This window comes from Phocoena phocoena, chromosome 12 (genome assembly GCF_963924675.1).
Source record: "Phocoena phocoena chromosome 12, mPhoPho1.1, whole genome shotgun sequence".
Taxonomy (NCBI): domain Eukaryota; kingdom Metazoa; phylum Chordata; class Mammalia; order Artiodactyla; family Phocoenidae; genus Phocoena; species Phocoena phocoena.
In genome coordinates this window covers 9967470-9986561 of record NC_089230.1, presented here as the reverse complement: position 1 = coordinate 9986561, position 19092 = coordinate 9967470, and the positions used below count along the sequence as shown (strand labels likewise).

Genomic DNA, 19092 nt, shown 5'->3' with positions numbered 1-19092 from the left:
CGCTGTAAACCATGTAAGAGCAGTTAATTTTGCTACATTGTTACCAGCAGTGGATATTGTTACTACCTCTACATAAGGTGATGTCTTATTTTCTTTCCTTTTTTTTTTTTCAATAACTATCAAGGATGAGCTTACTTGATAACCTCTAGATTTTCCCCCATTTTCTCTTGGTACTACTACTATCAGCTAACTCAGGATCCTTGCAAGGTCCACAGACTCCCCAGTCAACTGGCAGTAATTCCATGGCAGAGGTTCCAGGTGACCTGAAGCCACCTACTCCGGCCTCCACCCCTCATGGACAGATTACCCCAATGCAAGGTGCAAGGTATGTTGAAACATCTCGGTGGGCCATACAAAATCAGATTTGTCTATTTTCATTTTTCTGGAGCAAAGTTTTTATAGAGAGAGGCAATGGTGTTCTCTAGTGAGTTTTGTAAATGTTAACTACCACTAGTTTTATTCCTATGATTTACTTTGGATGGTTTTTGCAGGTACAGATTTCAAGGTTGGCTTATTTTCTCAGTAAGTGTTTGGAGGTGACTAATGCTCTGTCGTTAAGCTTTCGTGTCTCTCGTCTTATCAGAAGCAGTACAGTCAGTGTGCACGACCCATTCTCAGACGCGAGTGATTCATCTTTCCCAAAACGCAACTCCATGACTCCGAGCGCCCCATACCAGCAGGGCATGAGCGTGCCAGAAGTGATGGGCAGGATGCCCTACGAGCCCAACAAGGACCCCTTTGGAGGAATGAGAAAAGGTAAATGCCGAGGGGCCTCTGTGCAGAGTGGGTCCAGAGGGTGTTCTTCTGTCTGCCATCCCATGACTGATTCACTGATCCATTCGAGACGTATTTGAGTCCCAGCTCCCCAGCCTACTAAATTTCTGGCCTTGGGCACAGTACTTAGCATCTCTGTACATCTGTTTCCTCATCTAGAAATGGGGATAATAATGGGCCACAAGGATTAGTTGAGTTAATGCACATAAACACAGCCCTTAGAAGAGTGACTGGTATGTACTGTAAGCAGACGTGCTCCCAGCGCAGCCTGGAATTGGAAATGTCATGGTCGTCATGGCATGACCTGGGCATGGGGCTGAGTGCCAGGTAGAATGCTGGTAAGCCAGACGGTCTACAAACAAGAAACAAAAAGTAAGTTAAACTACATATATATGATTAAGGATGGTGGTTGATGGAAGGAAGGAAACAAACAGGCAAGAAAGGACACAAAGAGCAATGACGTTGGGTGCAGGTCATGGAAGGAGGGGCATCTCCTAAGGAGGGTGGCGGGGAGGAGAGGGCTCAGAGGAGCTGTCAGTTATCTGCTGAGACCTGGGGAGCGGGAGTGAGTCGGGGAGGAGCCAGGAGTTGGGGAGGCCGAGGCAGGAGCGGGGCTGGTGTGTTTGAGGAGGTGCAAGGCTCCTGGGGCACAGAGAGCAGGGGGCAAGCTGAGCACGTCGAGGCCAACGGGGCAGAGGCTTTGTGCCTTCCTAGGCATGTTGATGAGTTTGGGGTTTTATGCAGGAAGTGAGGTGACTGGGTTTTTTGTTAAAAATAAATAAGTAAATAACTGGATATTTATGGACAGCATATTGGAGAGAGGTGAGGGTGGAGATGGGGAGACCACTGTCATAATCCAGGGAGAGGTGATGGGTTGGAGTCAGACCCCAGCAGGGAGCTTGAGAAGTGGAACCACCCGGTATATATGTTGGGGGGTAGAAACAACAGGATGTGCTGATGGACTGAACGTGGGGAGAAGAACCAAGTGATGGTGACTGAGAGGGTGAAGATGTTACCACCTGAGTGTGGGCAGTTGGGAAAGAGAGGGAAATCAGGTTGGCTGTTACTACCTGTGGTGTGGACATCTGGAAAATGAACAAGCTAGAGAAGGAAATCCCGAGTTGACTTGTGGATAAGTCAGGGCGATAAGTTGTGGAGTGTATGTCTGGAGCTGGGCAGAGCGTTGGAATTAGGTATCATCTTGGAGAACTAAGCAGAGAAGTGGTATCGACAGCTGTAGGATGGACGAGGTCACCGAGAGTTCTCACTGACATTAGCAAACACCCAGGGTGGGTTTCTCCTTCGTGGGTATCAGCCCCCAGCACTCCCGTAGGCCCGAGACTGTAGCCATCTAAGCCCGTTTTAGCTCCTCCAGTGGCATCCACGTGCCAAGTGTTGTTGGCACTCTTCCAGATGCAGTTGAGTCCTGTGAAATTGAGGCACGATATGAATATTTTTAAAAGCGTACAGAAAAATGGTGAATAATATTTTTATGGAAGTACTTATTCTGGGATCCCTTAAATAATAGTACTTTTGCTGTATTTAGATGTTTGGGGTACATGAATTTCTTGATACTGTCTTGAGTAGAGAGAAACATAAAGCCCGAAGCCTTGGCTTTCACAGGTATTACAGAGCAATGCAAAATAAAAATGAATAATCTCAAATTTTTAGATGTTGGGCATATTACCATTTAATTAACAAATGAGATTGTATTTCATATGTATTTCAGATATCTGTTATACAGAGCGAGATAATCTATAATTTTTCCTTTCAAAAGGTTTACGAGCTGCTTATTCCAAGTAAAGATTTTGCAGAACATGCAGTAAATCCATAAGCTCAGAAATTCGAAAGCTTTGTGAGTGTTGGCGTTAGCTGTCTTCCTTAGTGGTATGAGACACTAGAAGGAACATGTTGTTAGTGCTGTTGGTGGATGTATAACATTTTTAGACTCTGAAAATATGACAATAACATAGAAAAAATAGTTAAGTTTTGGAATCTGGTTTCAAAAGTTATTGTGAAGTATTCCAGTATCCTACCCATATGCTATGTCAGACAGCAAGAGTTCTATTTCTTTTGTTTCCGTACGCCGCTAATTGTTTTATAATGAAAATAAACATGGGAGTGGGGGGTGACTGGATTACCTGGCTAGATACTAGGTAGCTCTACAATGTGTCTTCATCAACTGTGTGAGTGGTACGGTGGTTCAGCGGGAAGCTCTGCCTCGCATTTCCCCAGTCTATTTCAGCTCACCTGCTACCTTACGGTACTGGTATATTTAGTATCAAATTAAAGCAGATAAGCAGAAAACCCACAGGAAACATATTTTCTTACAGCCCTACCCCCTGTATAATAAAGTTTTCCATTCCTCGGTTCACCGTACCGTGGCGGCGGGCTTGGTGGCGCTCTGATTTTTTGTTGAATGACCAACATCAGTGGCTATCACGCTTCCTGTCGTTGGTGTCGGTATTGTCGCTCCTGCTGCCGACCTGTAGTGTGGTGGTGGAGTAGATGAAAGAGCCCGGTCTAAGACTCAGCAGCCCTGAGTAGCCTCGGCCCCGCCTGTCCACTTGCCTGCCTTCCCCACCTACTCACTTAATTCATCACTGATTGAGGGATTGATTGATTAACTGCTTGTAAGTGAACAGCAAGTGAATATTTATATATTGTTTAACTTAACCGTGTTTTTATTTTTATTTTTATTTGGCTGCGTCGGGTCTTCGTTGCTGCATGCGGGCTTTCTCTAGTTGCGGAGAGAGGCCAGCGGGGGCTGCTCTTCGTTGTGGTGCGCGAGCTTCTCACTGCGGTGGCTTCTTTTTTTTTTTTTTTTTTTTTTTTCTTTATGCGTTACGCGGGCCTCTCACTGTCGCGGCCTCTCCCGTTGCGGAGGACAGGCTCCGGACGCGCAGGCTCAGCGGCCATGGCTCACGGGCCCAGCCGCTCCGCGGCATGTGGGATCCTCCCAGACCGGGGCACGAACCCATGTCCCCTGCATCGGCAGGCGGACTCTCAACCACTGCGCCACCAGGGAAGCCCCTGCGGTGGCTTCTTTTGTTGCAGAGCATGGGCTGTAGGTGCGTGGGCTTCAGTAGTTGTGGCTCGCGGGCTCAGTAGTTGTGGCTCGTGGGCTCAGTAGTTGTGGCTCGTGGGCTCTGGAGCACAGGCTCAGTAGTCGTGGCGCACGGGCTTAGTCGCTCCGCGGCATGTGGGATCTTCCCCGACCAGGGCTCGAACCCGTATCCCCTGCCTTGACAGGCAGATTCTTAACCACTGCGCCACCAGGGAAGCCCAAACAGCGTATGTTGAATATATATTAGCATCTACGCATACGGTCCTACTTATTCTTTTTAATGCTCTAGCAGTGGATGGTTTGTTTCATAATATTTTGCTATTATAAATAATGATGCAGTGATTATTGAAGTACGGCTGTTTTTTCACACTTGTAAGAGTGTTTCTGTGAAATAGATTCCTAGAAGGAGAATAACCGCATCAAAGGATAAGAATTCTTTTTTCATGTACTGAGTATCTTCTACTATGGTAACAAACTATCCCCAAACTTAGTAGCTTTAGCAACAACACTTGATTCTGTCTCACAGCCTGTGATGGGCGGGGTGGCCCTGGGCTCCACACGTGCTCAGCTGGGGCTCTGAGGGGCCGCTGTCCACTGAAGCCTGACGGAGAGCTCTGCTGAGCTGGGGTGTCATTTGAATGGCTGTGTCACCTGGAGGCTCTGCTGGGAGCTCCTGGAGCTGTTGGCGGGGGCCTGCTCCGTGGGGCCTTTCCACGGGGCCTCTCCGTGGAGCTCCTTGGGCGCCTCGTGACATGGTAGACGGGTTCCAGAAGGAGCACTCCAAGAGCGCAGCGTCACTTGCAGCCGCTCCCAGGTCTCTGATGCATCGCATTTGCCGGTGCCCCGCCTCCTAGTGGGTGGGGCTTCACAAGCTATGAACGGAACGCCCAGAGGCGTGCTGCTTTGGGGGGGGCCACCAAAATACACCCTCTCATAGCAGGTATTGGCGAGTTATACCAATTTAATACTCTTAACGTGAGCATGTGGGTCCTCCCATACTAAGCACGATTATTGTCAGTGGTTTGAATATTTGCCAATCAGATTGGGAGAGGGGGAAAGCCTCACAGTTGTTTTAACTTGGATTTCCTCAATTATAAATGAGATCATACATCTTTTCATATATTGAGCGGCCATTTATTTGTCTTTTCCTGTGAATGTCCATCGACGTGTTCACCCATTTTTTAATTTGATTGTCTTTTTTCTTATTAATTTTTAAGAACTCTTTATGTTAGGGAATTAAGTTATTTAGCTTTAGTTATCTCCCTTATTTCTGTCTGTCTGTTTTTACATCTGTAAAATGGAAAGTAACCTCAAAACTGGTTCTACTGCAGGTTGATTTAAGATCTTGTAAGATATAAAGTATGTGAAAGCACCTTACAAAGCAAAACACATTCTACCAGTGTCAGGCTTCATTATTTGCACCTCTCTACCAGCCAAACAAATTTTATCAGCTCACAAAATTTTAATCGGCTTTTATCCCATGGAACATAAAAGTAACCTTCAGGTGGTGGTAGTACTGTATATCAATTAAGATTCGCATTAAAATGTTTAATTTGCCTACAGGCTAGTTTCTGGGCCTGACCCAATTCAATTTCCTTCAGGCTCTGAGCTAATGCTAGTTTGCATATTTGACCTAATTGACACTCTACCCCTTGTTAGAAATAGTTGTGTTTCATCCCTCCTTGAGCTGTTCTTAGCTCCCTGGTGATTTTCTTCATCCTGATTTTAGAGTGAGTCAGCGCATGGGTGGTTATGTTAAGGTTTTCACTTTTTTTTTTTTTTTTTTCCTAAAAGGGAAGGGAAGTAACTCTCTCTATATATTTCATCTCTTCCTTACAATCATTCCATGAGATGATATTCCCAGCCACATTTTATAGACAAGGAATTAAACTTAGAAGTTCTGCAGCTTACCCAAATAAGTATGGATCTGGGCCTGTGTTTGCTTCCTGTATTACTGCATAACACAAACTTGTGGCTTAAAACAACATACACGTATGCCCTCGCAGTTTCTATGGGTTCTCAGCTCACAGCAGAAATCAAGCTGTCAGCCGGGACTCCGTTTCTTCTGAGCTTGTCCAGGTTGTTGGTGGAATTTGTTTCCTCGCAGTTGTCGGACTGAGGTCCTGTTTTCTTATTGACGGTCATCTGGGGCCTTCTCTGCTCCTGGAGGCTTCCGTCGTTCCTAACACATGGGCCTCTCAGGCCAGCGGGGGAGAGTGTCTCTGACTTGCTCGTCTCTCACCTCTAGATGCTGATTTAAAGGACCCACGTAGGTGCTCTCCCTTTTGGTTAGCTCAGCCAGCTGATTAGTGACTTTAATTACATCTGTGAAATCCCTTTTGCCCTGTGATGTAGCATAATCCTGGGAGTGACATCCTATCACATTCGTAGGTTCTACCCACACTCAGAGGGAGAGACTCATACAAGGTGTGTACGGGGGTGGGGAAGGGGGACCTCAGGGTCCATCTTAGAATCCTGCCCCAACAGGGCCCATCTTGACTCCAGACCTTATGCTCTTTCATCGGTATTGTTGTCTGTCATAGTACAGATAATAGCAATGACTAGAAAGGGATGTTTGGGCCCTTTGGCTTTTGAAAGTGCTTAATTTTTCGTCTGTTACTGAAAATATTGCAGTGCCTGGAAGTAGTGAGCCGTTTATGACGCAAGGACAGATGCCCGCCAGCAGCATGCAGGACATGTATAACCAGAGTCCATCTGGAGCGATGTCCAGTCTGGGCATGGGGCAGCGGCAGCAGTTCCCCTATGGAGCCAGTTACGATCGAAGGTGAGTGTTTCCTAAGATGAAGATGAGGTGACTCGCTAGAAACGGCCCTCCTCACACACACACTTCTGAGCCCGGGCAGCCGATGGAGTTTCAAAGGATTGCGCGCGTCAGATGGCTGCCTTCAGTCGACGACTGTAACAGGACTGGGGAGAAGGACCTTGTCCCCAGGCCACCAAGTACAGCTGTATTTTTATTAGCGAGTGCCCAAAAGCACAAATTAGAAACATGCTGGGGCTGGGCCAGCCAGGGCAAGAATCTCCTCTCTCAGGATGCAAGAGCCAGGGCTGTCACCACACCGAGACCGCCGCCTCGAGCCTCCACACCTGGCTCCTCCTGTGACCTCAGCGCCAGCCTGTCTCCCGGAGGCCGAGGTCCGGGCAGTGGTGCCACAGTGGGCTGCCAGCAGGCTCAGTGGCAGTGGTTCTTGGTAAGGTCTTCCAGGTGTTGTTTTTTCAGTTGTTTCCGCTGTGAACATTTTGAACAGGGAGGGAATACTTTGTTCCTTAATAAACATCTCTGAGAAAAGCCAGGGTAGCTTTTTTATTTTTTATTTTTTTCAGGACAGCATCTTGATATTAAAATGGCAAGTAAGGTTGCACTACTGGCCCAGATTATTTTAATAAGATAGAAGGAAAGTCATTGAAATGTCTCTGAGAGGAAGCTGCCTCCTAAAATAGTGGCTTAGGGTGGACTTCTTTGTGTGAAGAAGGCTCCTTGGTCCTTAACCACGGAAGCCCCTTCCCTTGGTTGGCATGTTCGTTACCTCCCTAACGGAGAAGTGCTCAGAAACAAAGGCTTCAATTTAACATTTTGAAAGAAAACCAGCGGAGGTGCAGTAGAAGGCTCCTTTTCTAACTGTCGCTGCGCGGGCAGTTCTCAGGACAGGCAATGGTTTCCATCGTTTCCTTGGAATCCCATGTGGCGAGGCCTCCGTCCACACTGCTCCCCTTTCCTCAGTACACATGCTGTAGGTTAGGTAGTGAGGTGTCCCTGGTTTAACACAAAGGAAAAAAGGTTTGAAAAATCACTGTTTTACCAAATAAGGTTTCTTTCTAGCATTCTCTATGAGCCTGGTTCTTGAGTTACACAGCCTCACATGCTCAGAGCCATGTGGTACTTTCTAATAGTGACTCAGGAATCTCGACTTCTTATTCTGACCTCCTAGTGAAGGTTTATTTGTGAAATCTGCCTTAGTCAGTTACCATTGTGTGATGTCTAGTGTACTGGATCAGGGTTTTACTAAGGTTTGGCTTGTTTTTGAGGGTCCAGGAAAAGCTTTTGGTGAGGGTAGGGGATGAGGGGTAGGCTGATGGGATTAAACGGAGAACAGTCATCCTGGGACATATATTCTTAAAGGAACCCAAGCAAATATGCTTTTCTGTTTCTTCTAGAATGCTTTCTGGAATAGTGCATGGCCTAGGTTTAATAGTCATTTTGGCTCTACCACATTAGGATTTACCTCATTGAGTTTTCTCTTCTGAAAAGTGTTACTTGTTCAGCTGAAATTTTATCCATGTCAATTATATTTTTTTCCTCCTAACTGTAAGCCACCTTCTAGATATCCATGTCATTAGCAAAAACTTCCCATGTATCTGTTTTACATGTGATATTGTAAAAGTTCGTTTATTTTCCTTCTTATTCTCACTCCTTGACCGGTTCAGGAGTATGTTCAGTCCAAGTATTCTCTTTCTTACAAGATTCATTATACTAACTACACCAGCTTAGTTTTTAAGTTTTCGATTCATTGCTCTTCTAAGCACGCTGTTTTTATGGTATTTATAATTTCTCAATATGAAATTATTACTCAGTCCCATTTTAAGATTTAATAGAAGTACTTAAATCATCCCTCTTATTCTTTTTTGTAGCCTTTTAGGGTCATAGGACTTTGAAATTTTGAGTAGTTTTGTCTATACTTAGTATCATTTGGATTGATTTTGAAGTATCCCTTTAAAAACTTGCACATTTTATATTCATGATGAGAAAGTAAGGCATATAAACATTTTCCACCATTATATGCCAATGTTCTGGTACTCCTAGAAATACTGCTTTGATTCTTTGGTTCTCCTGTTTTGTTTTTTTTTTTTAGATTTATTTATTTATTTATTTATGGCTGTGTTGGGTCTTCGTTTCTGTGCGAGGGCTTTCTCTAGTTGCGTCGAGCAGGAGCCACTCTTCATCGCGGTGCGCGGGCCTCTCACTGTCGCGGCCTCTATTGTTGCGGAGCACAGGCTCCAGATGCGCAGGCTCAGCGGCTGTGGCTCACGGGCCTAGTTGCTCCGTGGCATGTGGGATCCTCCCAGACCAGGGCTCGAACCCGTGTCCCCTGCATTGGCAGGCGGACTCTCAACCACTGCGCCACCATGCAAGCCCCTCCTGTTCTTTCTTGCCCTCGTTAATACCTCACATCAGCCTGTGCCATGCCCTCCCCGTCCCTCAGTGGATGGGCGGGGCCTCTCTTCAGAGGCGGAGGGTGGCGCCGTCCAGCGGGGCTCCTCCCACCCACCGGCCAGGGATTGGCAGCGTCCCCAGAGTGGGTGCTGCCACCCCTTCTGCTGGGAGCTGAACTGCTGCTGCAGCTCCCAGCGCCTGTCGGGAGGGTGCAGTGGGGTTTCCAGAAATGGACTCTTCCTTCCTCCCTTGGCCTGAGGTCCATGGTAAGTAAAGTTCTCTTTGAATGCCTCATTCTAGGCATGAACCTTACGGGCAACAGTACCCAGGCCAAGGCCCTCCCTCAGGACAGCCAGCATATGGAGGACACCAGCCGGGCCTGTATCCACAGCAGACGGTGAGTTGGCAAGCGGCACGCATCTCTGTGCTTTCTGTTTAAAATTCAAACTCGTACTACTTCTGGACAGTTTTAGGAAGTATAACAAAAATGACATATAACAATCAGGTTATGTTTGTTTTTGCTAAAAAATATTCCTAAGATTTTGAAATCAACAAATTAGAAATAGCTCTTGAAAATATAACATGTCGTAGGAAGTTAAGGACATTTCATCCTTGTAAATAATAAGCCCAAGTTCAAGTATGGTTTAGACATATGTGTGTTCATTTTAGCACAGAAATTTGTCGATATGTTTTAAAGAGGATATGTAGGGAAAACAACTTAAAATATTACATACTAATAGTGAAAGTTGATTTGTTTTTAAGAGTAAGATATTAATGACCGCATATTTTCACTTTATAGGATAGGTGTTAGGTTCATGCTGTTTACACAGCGCTGCAGCTCAGAGATGGTGGTGAAGTGTGTGAGGTAACCTTGCAGTTATCACGACCAATGCAGAGGATTGCACAACATGCTATGGCTTTTCAGACGCAGGAATTTACTGTTTCTAAACAACTTTTCAGGTCTAAGACCTCTTGTAAAATAGAAGGGATCTTAAACATTTATTTAATTTTATTGGAGCATGTTTCTACAGTGAATTGTATTATCAAACCAACCGATCTTAAACAGTTTTCAAGTAAAGTGAAAGAACGCTAATTAACATATGAGCATCTCCCTCCCTCCCTCTCATCAGGAGCTTCCCACCCTGATCAAGTGCTGGAACCCCCAGCATCCCTGGGGAGGAGAGTTAGGAGCAGGGCTGCACCAGCCCGTCCTCAGAGGCTTTCGTGGAGAATGTGACCCAGACAAGCTGGAAGTCGGGACGGGGCCATGGAATGTCAGGTGTCAGGGGGCACAGGTCCAGTGTGAAGAGCCAGGTTCTGTGTGGAAGTTTTTCTGTAAAGTTAGGCCCAAGGAATCTGTTTAACCCAGGACCCCTTCGGGCTGGCCCTCAAAGGGCTCAGTCCCTTCCGATGAGGTCTCTCTCTACCTACGGAAGTCACCCTAGTGCATCCCCAAGCCCCTGTTCAGCACTGCCTCTGTGGGGGTCACCAAAACCATACACTCCCCAAATTGCAGCCCTGGAAAATAACCAGGCGAGAAGGCTTCCCCCCCCACCCCCCCGCAGAAAATTTGAAGCACATGAAAACAAACCGCGGAAGCTCCTTCAGAGTACGTGACATGGTTTATGCAATACTGAATCTAGTGCGTAAATTGTTAGTCTGTAGATGTTGTGGGAGCTTCCCATATTCATTTTGAAATGAACATTCCACCAGGTAATAACTGTTTTGCATAATTTAAGTGTGTGATTATACCTGTAAAAGCACATCAGTATGATTTGTCTTTGTGTGAATTTTCAGAATTACAAGCGCCATATGGATGGCATGTATGGGCCTCCAGCCAAACGCCACGAGGGAGACATGTACAACATGCAGTACGGCAACCAGCAGCAAGAGATGTATAACCAGTACGGAAGTTCCTACTCCGGACCCGACAGGAGGCCCATCCAGGGACAGTACCCGTACCCCTACACCAGAGAGAGGATGCAAGGCCCGGGGCAGATACAGGCTCACGGGATCCCACCTCAGATGATGGGCGGCCCAATGCAGTCGTCTTCCAGCGAAGGGCCTCAGCAGAGTATGTGGGCGACACGCAACGATATGCCTTATCCCTACCAGAGCAGGCAAGGCCCCGGCGGCCCTGCACAGACACCTCCTTACCCAGGCATGAACCGCACGGACGACATGATGGTACCTGATCAAAGGATAAACCACGAGAGCCAGTGGCCTTCTCACGTCAGCCAGCGTCAGCCTTACATGTCCTCTTCAGCCTCCATGCAGCCCATCACGCGCCCGCCTCAGTCATCCTACCAGACGCCACCGTCGCTGCCAAATCATATCTCCAGGGCGCCCAGCCCCGCCTCCTTCCAGCGCTCCCTGGAGAGCCGCATGTCTCCCAGCAAGTCTCCCTTCCTCCCCTCCATGAAGATGCAGAAGGTCATGCCCACCGTCCCCACGGCCCAGGTCACGGGGCCGGCCCCCCAGCCGCCCCCAGTCAGAAGGGAGATTACCTTTCCTCCTGGCTCTGTGGAAGCATCACAGCCCGTCTTGAAACAAAGGCGGAAGATTACCTCAAAAGATATTGGTGAGTACTCCCAAGGCTCTGCTCCTGAAATGAATTCCTGTTGTGATCTAGAACTTTAACTTTAGGTTGGATGTAGTTGCTTAATCTCAAAGGGATGCCCTTCTGTGACTGCAAACCATCAGGACGTGTTTTTGTGCAGGAGCTACAGTTGGAAGCCGCTCATATGAGTTAAGCAGTAGTGCCAGAGAAGAGCGAGAGTTAAAATGGCATTTTTACGTGTGAGTGTCATTTGTGTGAGAGGGCAGAGCTCCATGTGAGAGACCAGGGATTCCTCAGTGACTGTGGACTGTGTTTTGGGCTTAAAGATTTGATCTTAACCTAACACTTAGTCTCTGCCATGTGTGCCTAATAGAACAGCTGCCAGGCTGATGAAACACTAGGGCGGCCTGAGAAGACTTGACGGCGGGTCACTCTGTAATTTTGGCAACAACATGCAGTGAGTTTCCCCAGGAGCTAAACAGAAAACTGACGGTGCTATGTAGATAGATGCATGATGTGCAGTATGGAACTTCACGTGACGTGATACATAGAATTGTTGTAACCCGTGCAGCACTGCTGATAGCGGCCGAGGAACTCTTTCCGTTGAACGCTGATGTCACTTATTCATCCTATTCGGAGCGTTCTGAATACTAAATAGAGATTCGGAGTATCTGGGAGTACCCAGAGTTTTTCTGCATTATTTTTGAAGTACTTTTTAACACAGCAAAGGAAATAATAGGGTTCAGTTGTATAAAAATTTTTTTCCAAAAATCTCAGAATCACTTGGCTTGAAATCATTTGCAGTGATTAGAAAATTAAAGCCATTAAGGATGTTTTCAATCACTGGACATTAAGGATGTATATGGGGGGTGGGGAGTAAGGAGTTCTACATAGAAAGGGTACTGGAGACGAGAGAGAGATAGACCCTGAGCACCATGTTACGTATGGAAATATATATGTAGAAATATACGCATGTGTTTGTGTGTTTATGTGTGTGTGTATAGATGTTTAAATAAATATATATATTTAAATTTTAAAAAAATTTCTTAGCCCATGTTATACCAACCTAGGGAAACTTATGTTCCTTATTTTAAAATGAAAGCTTGCCCTTTCTACTGCAAAAGTATTATGTGCCTATGTTAGAAAATTTGAAAACTAGATGGAATTAAAATAAAGGTGGAAACCCACGACCCCACACAGAAGCTTGCTGGTGGCGTCTGGGCTGGCTGCTGCTGTGGGGGTTCCGACTGCTGGGACCACGTGCTGCCGCCGGTCTCCTGAGATGTGGCTTCCCTTGAAATTTCAGGCACATGATGGGCCTCTCCTCCCAGCCCCATCTTTTGACAGATCTTACAGATCTTTTCCTCTTTATCGCTCCGGCTCAAGCCAACCTCCTGAAAAACCTGAACCGTCGAAGTGCTAATACGTAGCAGCACGTTGTGTGCGCAGGAGCTCAGACAGAAGACAGCACGGGAGAGTGAAGGCTTTGTATCTGAGAAGGGGCTGCTTGGGAATTAAATTCTGCTTATATTCTGCGTATTCACCAGCCTTCGGAAGACGCCACCTTGAGACATTTGTGAACGGAGCAAAAGAAGACGTACAGAAAGGCTCATTCATGCTTACTCACTCCCACCTCTGTTTAACCTGCGAAGCAAAAAGCTCTTCAACCACAGAAGTTTCTTAGTGCGGCTGTCACCTCCACCTGAGAATCTGAAATGGCCACGTTTAACTGTCCCTCAGAACATTTGTCTAAAAACAGTGTTTAACTTAACACTCTGCTTCCTTTTCTTATTCTTTTGTTATTTTCTATTCTTTCATGCGTAGATTAGTATTAATCATATCCTTGCTTTTTTCCCCCGTTTTTAGTTACTCCTGAGGCCTGGCGTGTGATGATGTCCCTGAAGTCAGGTCTTCTGGCTGAAAGTACTTGGGCTTTGGACACTATTAATATTCTTCTATATGATGACAGCACTGTCGCTACTTTCAATCTCTCCCAGGTAAGCCAGCACCAATCCAACTGAGGACCAGATTAGAATAAAGTGAAGTACTGCATAATTCTTAAGCTAATGCCTCAGGTAATTAGCACTCACCAGCTAACATTTTTTTATCATTGCAGCTGTTATGAACCAACATCAATCAATGTGTAGCTGTCTGAGAATTTTGTCTGGAATAATGATTTATTTCAGTCTTCAGTATAAATACACACATACCTATATTTCTCATAAGAAAATAGTGACCTTGTGTGCACATGTGTGTATGTATATGGAATAGACAATAGTGGTAAAATTAAATTGTTGTTTAGAACGAATATTAGCAGGCCAATGGGAATCAATCCAAATGTAACATAAAGTTATGGCTGTAGTCAGTGTTGGATGAGACATTACCATACAGTAGATAGCAGTGAGACATTACCCTATTTTCCAGGGGGACCTAACATCTTTCTTTTATTAAAAAGAAATGTAAAATTTAAAAAGAATTTTTATATTACAGAAAATGTATAGTATCGGGTTGGCCAGAAAGTTCGTTTGGGTTTTGTCTGTTATGGAAACCCGAACGAACTTTTTGGCCAAACCAATATTACAGAGAAGTCGAGAAAACAGTTTAAGAAACCCCCTTGTGCCCATCATTCTGCTGCAATAGTAATGAGGTCATGGCCAAACTTGTTTCTTGGTCCATTCCCTCCCTTCTCTGCCTCCCTCAAGGCTATTTTGAAGCAGTCATTTACAAGCCTACTACTTTAAAAAAAAAAAAAAAAAAAAACCCTCCTTTGTTCTGTTCTAGTCTTCAAGTAGCTTCCAGCATAATAGCTAGGAGAGAGCAAGGGAGCAGAGGATTAGGAAAAAGGCCCAAGAGTCAGCGGGACTACAGACTTTTTAAGAAATATTTAGAAACAAAAATCAGAAAAGGTTATTTTCCCTTCTGTGTATGAACAACTCTGCTTTTGCCGAAAAAAGCCAAAACATCTAATTGCATTGCTTCTCCTGAACTAGGACCAGAATCTTCCACTTCCTCTTTCTTCTCTCATTTAAGTCCTCATTAGAGCCCTGAAAGGCAATTCTTCAGCTGATAGCAAGTATATTAATAAGGTTATAAACATGGCATGAAATCCATTTTAACAGAAAATAAGTATTAATATATACTACCTTTGCTAGAGGAATAACTTTTCATCCTTACGCTGGGTGAACTAACTGCTCTTGAGCACACTTTTTCATAACCAGAATTGTGTCAGCAATTTTCCCTCTTCCCTTGCCCTGGGAAGAAACTAAGCTTTAAGTTGGGGGCGGGGTGGGAGGGGGGCAACATCCAAACCTCCACCTGAAAAATTGTGCCTTCATCCCCTAAAGGCAAGTACTGTCTGGTTGGTCCTTGGGTTTCCTCTTACTTTTTTTTTTTTTTTTGCGGTACGCGGGCCTCTCACTGTTGCGGCCTCTCCCGTTGCGGACGGAGCACAGGCTCCGGACGCGCAGGCTCAGCGGCCATGGCTCACTGGCCCAGGCGCTCCGCGGCATGTGGGATCTTCCCGGACCGGGGCACGAACCCGTGTCCCCTGCATCGGCAGGTGGACTCTTAACCACTGCGCCATCAGGGAAGCCCTCCTCTTACTTCTTAATAATTGTTTCAAACCCACTTTCAGGAAACTTACAGCAGGATATGAAATTATGGTTGATTTCCATAACATCTGTCATTAAGAAATCCTTGTTCACTTACTTACCCTTTATCATTCCTAAATGCAGCAGCATGGGGTTGAGGGAGGGGATCAGGCCAGTTGCTAACCATGGAGTATGTTGGTTTTCTTGATATAAACATTTGCTTAAAGGAAACAAAGATGGTTCTCATAGTGGCTTTTGTCTTTCAGCTGGAGTTGTGAATAGCTAAAATACAAAAGTGCATTCTGTGAAACATTCTCATTCATTTATCAGGGACTAAATTGATTTGTGTTTATGAGCTACTACATTGCTGAAATTATCTTCTCCCCCAAATATATGGAGAATGTAAACTAGAATAACCTATGGCACCTAAGACAAAAATAGCCATAAAATCCTAGAATAATAACCATAAAAATCCAGGCAAGCAAAGTTTTAGATAAACAAGAAGACAGACTCAGTTTGGGTAAATGAGTCTAGAAAATCCACGTTCCCACTCTTCTAGTCATGATTGCATTGTGTCTAAATCAGAAACAAAGGTACAGAACAGCAGAGCACTCCCTCACTGACAATATCAGAAATGTGAAAATAACAAGTAAGTTTTCATGTTGATACTGTAAGAGGGTAAACAGCAAATAAGAAAGGTGGTAAATGTTGGTTTGATCAATAATGAAAAATTCAGGAAGGTAGTTCTAGCTGACATATGGTTTCTCTTTCCTGGCCTAGCCAAATAGGAATCAAAACATGAAAATAATCATAGCAAATGCATTGCTAGCTCTCAGGATTTTCACCCACTCAGTCGCGCCTGAGGTTATGACGTGGTACCTCTTCTCTTTCTCGTCTCTCTAGTTGTCCGGATTTCTCGAACTTTTAGTAGAGTACTTTAGGAAATGCCTGATTGACATTTTCGGGATTCTTATGGAATATGAAGTGGGAGACCCCAGCCAAAAAGCACTTGATCACAGTGTGGTAAAGAGAGATGACAGCCAGTCCTTGGCCGACGATTCTGGGAAAGAGGAAGAAGATGCCGAATGTATGGATGAGGAGGAGGATGAGGAGGAAGACGAGGAGGAAGACGAGGAGGAAGACGGTGGGAAGGCAGAGACTGAGGACAGGAGCAGCACGGCCTTGGCCTCCCCCGATGCCACCGCGGATCCAAAGGAGAAGCCCAGGCAAGCCAGTAAGTTCGACAAGCTGCCAATAAAGATAGTCAAAAAGAACAACCTGTTTGTCGTCGACCGGTCTGACAAGCTGGGTCGTGTTCAGGAGTTCAGCAGTGGACTTCTGCACTGGCAGCTCGGTGGTGGGGACACCACCGAGCACATCCAGACTCACTTTGAGAGCAAGATGGAAATTCCTCCTCGCAGGCGTCCACCTCCCCCTTTAAGCGCCACAGGTAGAAAGAAAGAGCAAGAAGGCAAAGGGGATCCTGAAGAGCAGCAAGAGAAGAGCATCATTGCAACCATTGATGACGTCCTGTCTGCTCGGCCAGGGGCTCTTCCTGAAGACGCAAACCCTGGTACCCAAACCGAAAGCAGTAAGTTTCCCTTTGGAATCCATCAAGCCAAAAGTCACCGCAATATCAAGCTGCTGGAGGACGAGCCGAGGAGCCGGGACGAGGCTCCGCTCTGCACCGTCGCGCACTGGCAGGACTCGCTGGCTAAGCGCTGCATCTGCGTGTCGAATATTGTCCGGAGCTTGTCTTTTGTGCCTGGGAATGACGCTGAAATGTCCAAACATCCAGGCTTGGTGCTGATCCTGGGGAAGCTGATTCTTCTTCACCACGAGCATCCCGAGAGAAAACGAGCGCCGCAGACCTATGAGAAGGAGGAAGACGAGGACAAAGGGGTGGCCTGCAGCAAAGATGAGTGGTGGTGGGACTGCCTCGAGGTCTTAAGGGATAACACGTTGGTCACCTTGGCCAACATTTCTGGGCAGCTAGACTTGTCTGCTTACACGGAAAGCATCTGCTTGCCAATATTGGATGGCTTGCTGCACTGGATGGTGTGCCCGTCAGCAGAGGCACAAGACCCCTTTCCCACTGTGGGACCCAACTCTGTCCTGTCGCCTCAGAGACTTGTGCTGGAGACGCTCTGTAAACTCAGCATCCAGGACAACAATGTGGACCTGATCTTGGCTACGCCTCCATTTAGTCGTCAGGAGAAATTCTATGCCACGTTAGTTAGGTACGTTGGGGATCGCAAAAACCCAGTCTGTCGAGAAATGTCCATGGCGCTTTTATCGAACCTTGCCCAAGGGGACGCGCTGGCTGCAAGGGCAATAGCTGTGCAGAAAGGAAGCATCGGGAACTTGATAAGCTTCCTAGAGGATGGGGTCACGATGGCCCAGTATCAGCAGAGCCAGCATAACCTCATGCACATGCAGCCCCCGCCTCTAGAGCCCCCTAGCGTGGACATGATGTGCAGGGCGGCCAAGGCTCTGCTGGCCATGGCCAGAGTGGACGAGAACCGCTCAGAGTTCCTTCTGCACGAGGGTCGATTGCTGGATATCTCGATATCAGCCGTCCTGAACTCTCTGGTTGCGTCTGTCATCTGTGATGTACTGTTTCAGATTGGGCAGTTATGACATCAGTGAGAAGGCAGCATGTGTGAGTGAAGACTAGAGGCTCCCGTATAACTGGCTGTTTTCTGTTCTTGTTTCTCCAGTGTAGGAAGATGGAAAGAAAATCTTTGCTCCTCTGCCCCATCCACTATTTACCAATTGGGAATTAAAGAGATAATTAATTCGAACAGTTATGAAATTAATATTTGCCATCTGTGTGTATAAGTACATCCTTTTGGGTTTTATTTTTATTTTGTTGTGTTTTTTTTTTTAACCAAAGTTGCTGTCTAGTGCATTCAAAGGTCACTTTTTGTTTTTCACCGGTTTTCTTTTTAATGTGCTTTTCCATGTCTTACTGCATTTTTTGGGAAGCGAATTGACTTTAAAGAAAAAAGTTAGGGTAAAAGATGCTAAGATGGGAAAAATTTCACCACACTGAGGCAAAAAGGTGAAAAATTATCAATTTCCTAGCTGTGTTATTCTTCAAATAATGAAAAAATAAAAACTGCATCCCATCGCCCAAAGCTCTGTGCAAGAGAAACTTCTAGAGATGTAGGTATAGGGGCTCACGGAGGTGTGTCAGTCAGCAGTCAAAGTATGAAATGATACTGGTTTCTCCACAGGAAAATGGTTACGTTAGGCTAGGAGCAAAAACAATGTTTCTTTAAGTTAAGATTGAAAACACATACCTGACAGAAATTGCTTCCTCACCACTACCGTCATGTCTGCTGTCTGTTGTTTGACCTTCCACATGACAGTTCTTCACAATTCCTTTAATCATTTTTTAAATATTTTTTTTACTGCCTATGGGCTGTGATGTATATAGAAGTTGTACATTAAACATACCCTCATTTTTTCTTTTCTTTTTCTTTTCTTTTTTTTTTTTTTTTTTTTTTTTTTTTTAGTACAGAGTTTTTAGTTTCTTTTTCATGATGTGGTAACTACGAAGTGATGGTAGATTTAAATAATTTTTTATTTTTATTTTATATATTTTTTCATTAGGGCCATATCTCCAAAAAAAAAAAAGAAAAAATACAAAAAACAAACAAAAAAAACAAAAAAAAGAGGGTAATGTACAAGTTTCTGTATGTATAAAGTCATGCTCTATTTCGGGAGAGCAGCTGATCACAATTTGCTTCATGAATCAAGGTGTGGAAATGGTTGCATATGGATTGATTTAGACAATGGTTACCAGTACAGACAAAAAGAAAAAAATACAACTAAAAGGAAGAAACACAACTTCAAAGATTTTTCAGTGAAGAGAATCCACATTTGTATTTCAAGATAATGTAGTTTAAAAAAAAAGAAAAAA

General features: G+C 45.3%; 1 protein-coding gene across 3 annotated transcripts in view; it reads left to right on the top strand.

The window, feature by feature from the left end:
- Positions 1–17804, top strand: part of ARID1B (AT-rich interaction domain 1B) — a 408409-nt gene extending 390605 nt beyond the window's left edge. For all 3 annotated transcript variants that reach the window (XM_065889253.1, XM_065889251.1, XM_065889252.1), the window contains 7 exons: positions 187–325; positions 584–756; positions 6476–6626; positions 9315–9411; positions 10812–11595; positions 13441–13571; positions 16068–17804. In XM_065889253.1, coding sequence (XP_065745325.1) covers positions 187–325; positions 584–756; positions 6476–6626; positions 9315–9411; positions 10812–11595; positions 13441–13571; positions 16068–17804 — 3212 coding nt within the window. The remainder of the gene's footprint in view (positions 1–186; positions 326–583; positions 757–6475; positions 6627–9314; positions 9412–10811; positions 11596–13440; positions 13572–16067) is intronic.
- Positions 17805–19092: the final 1288 nt, after the last annotated feature.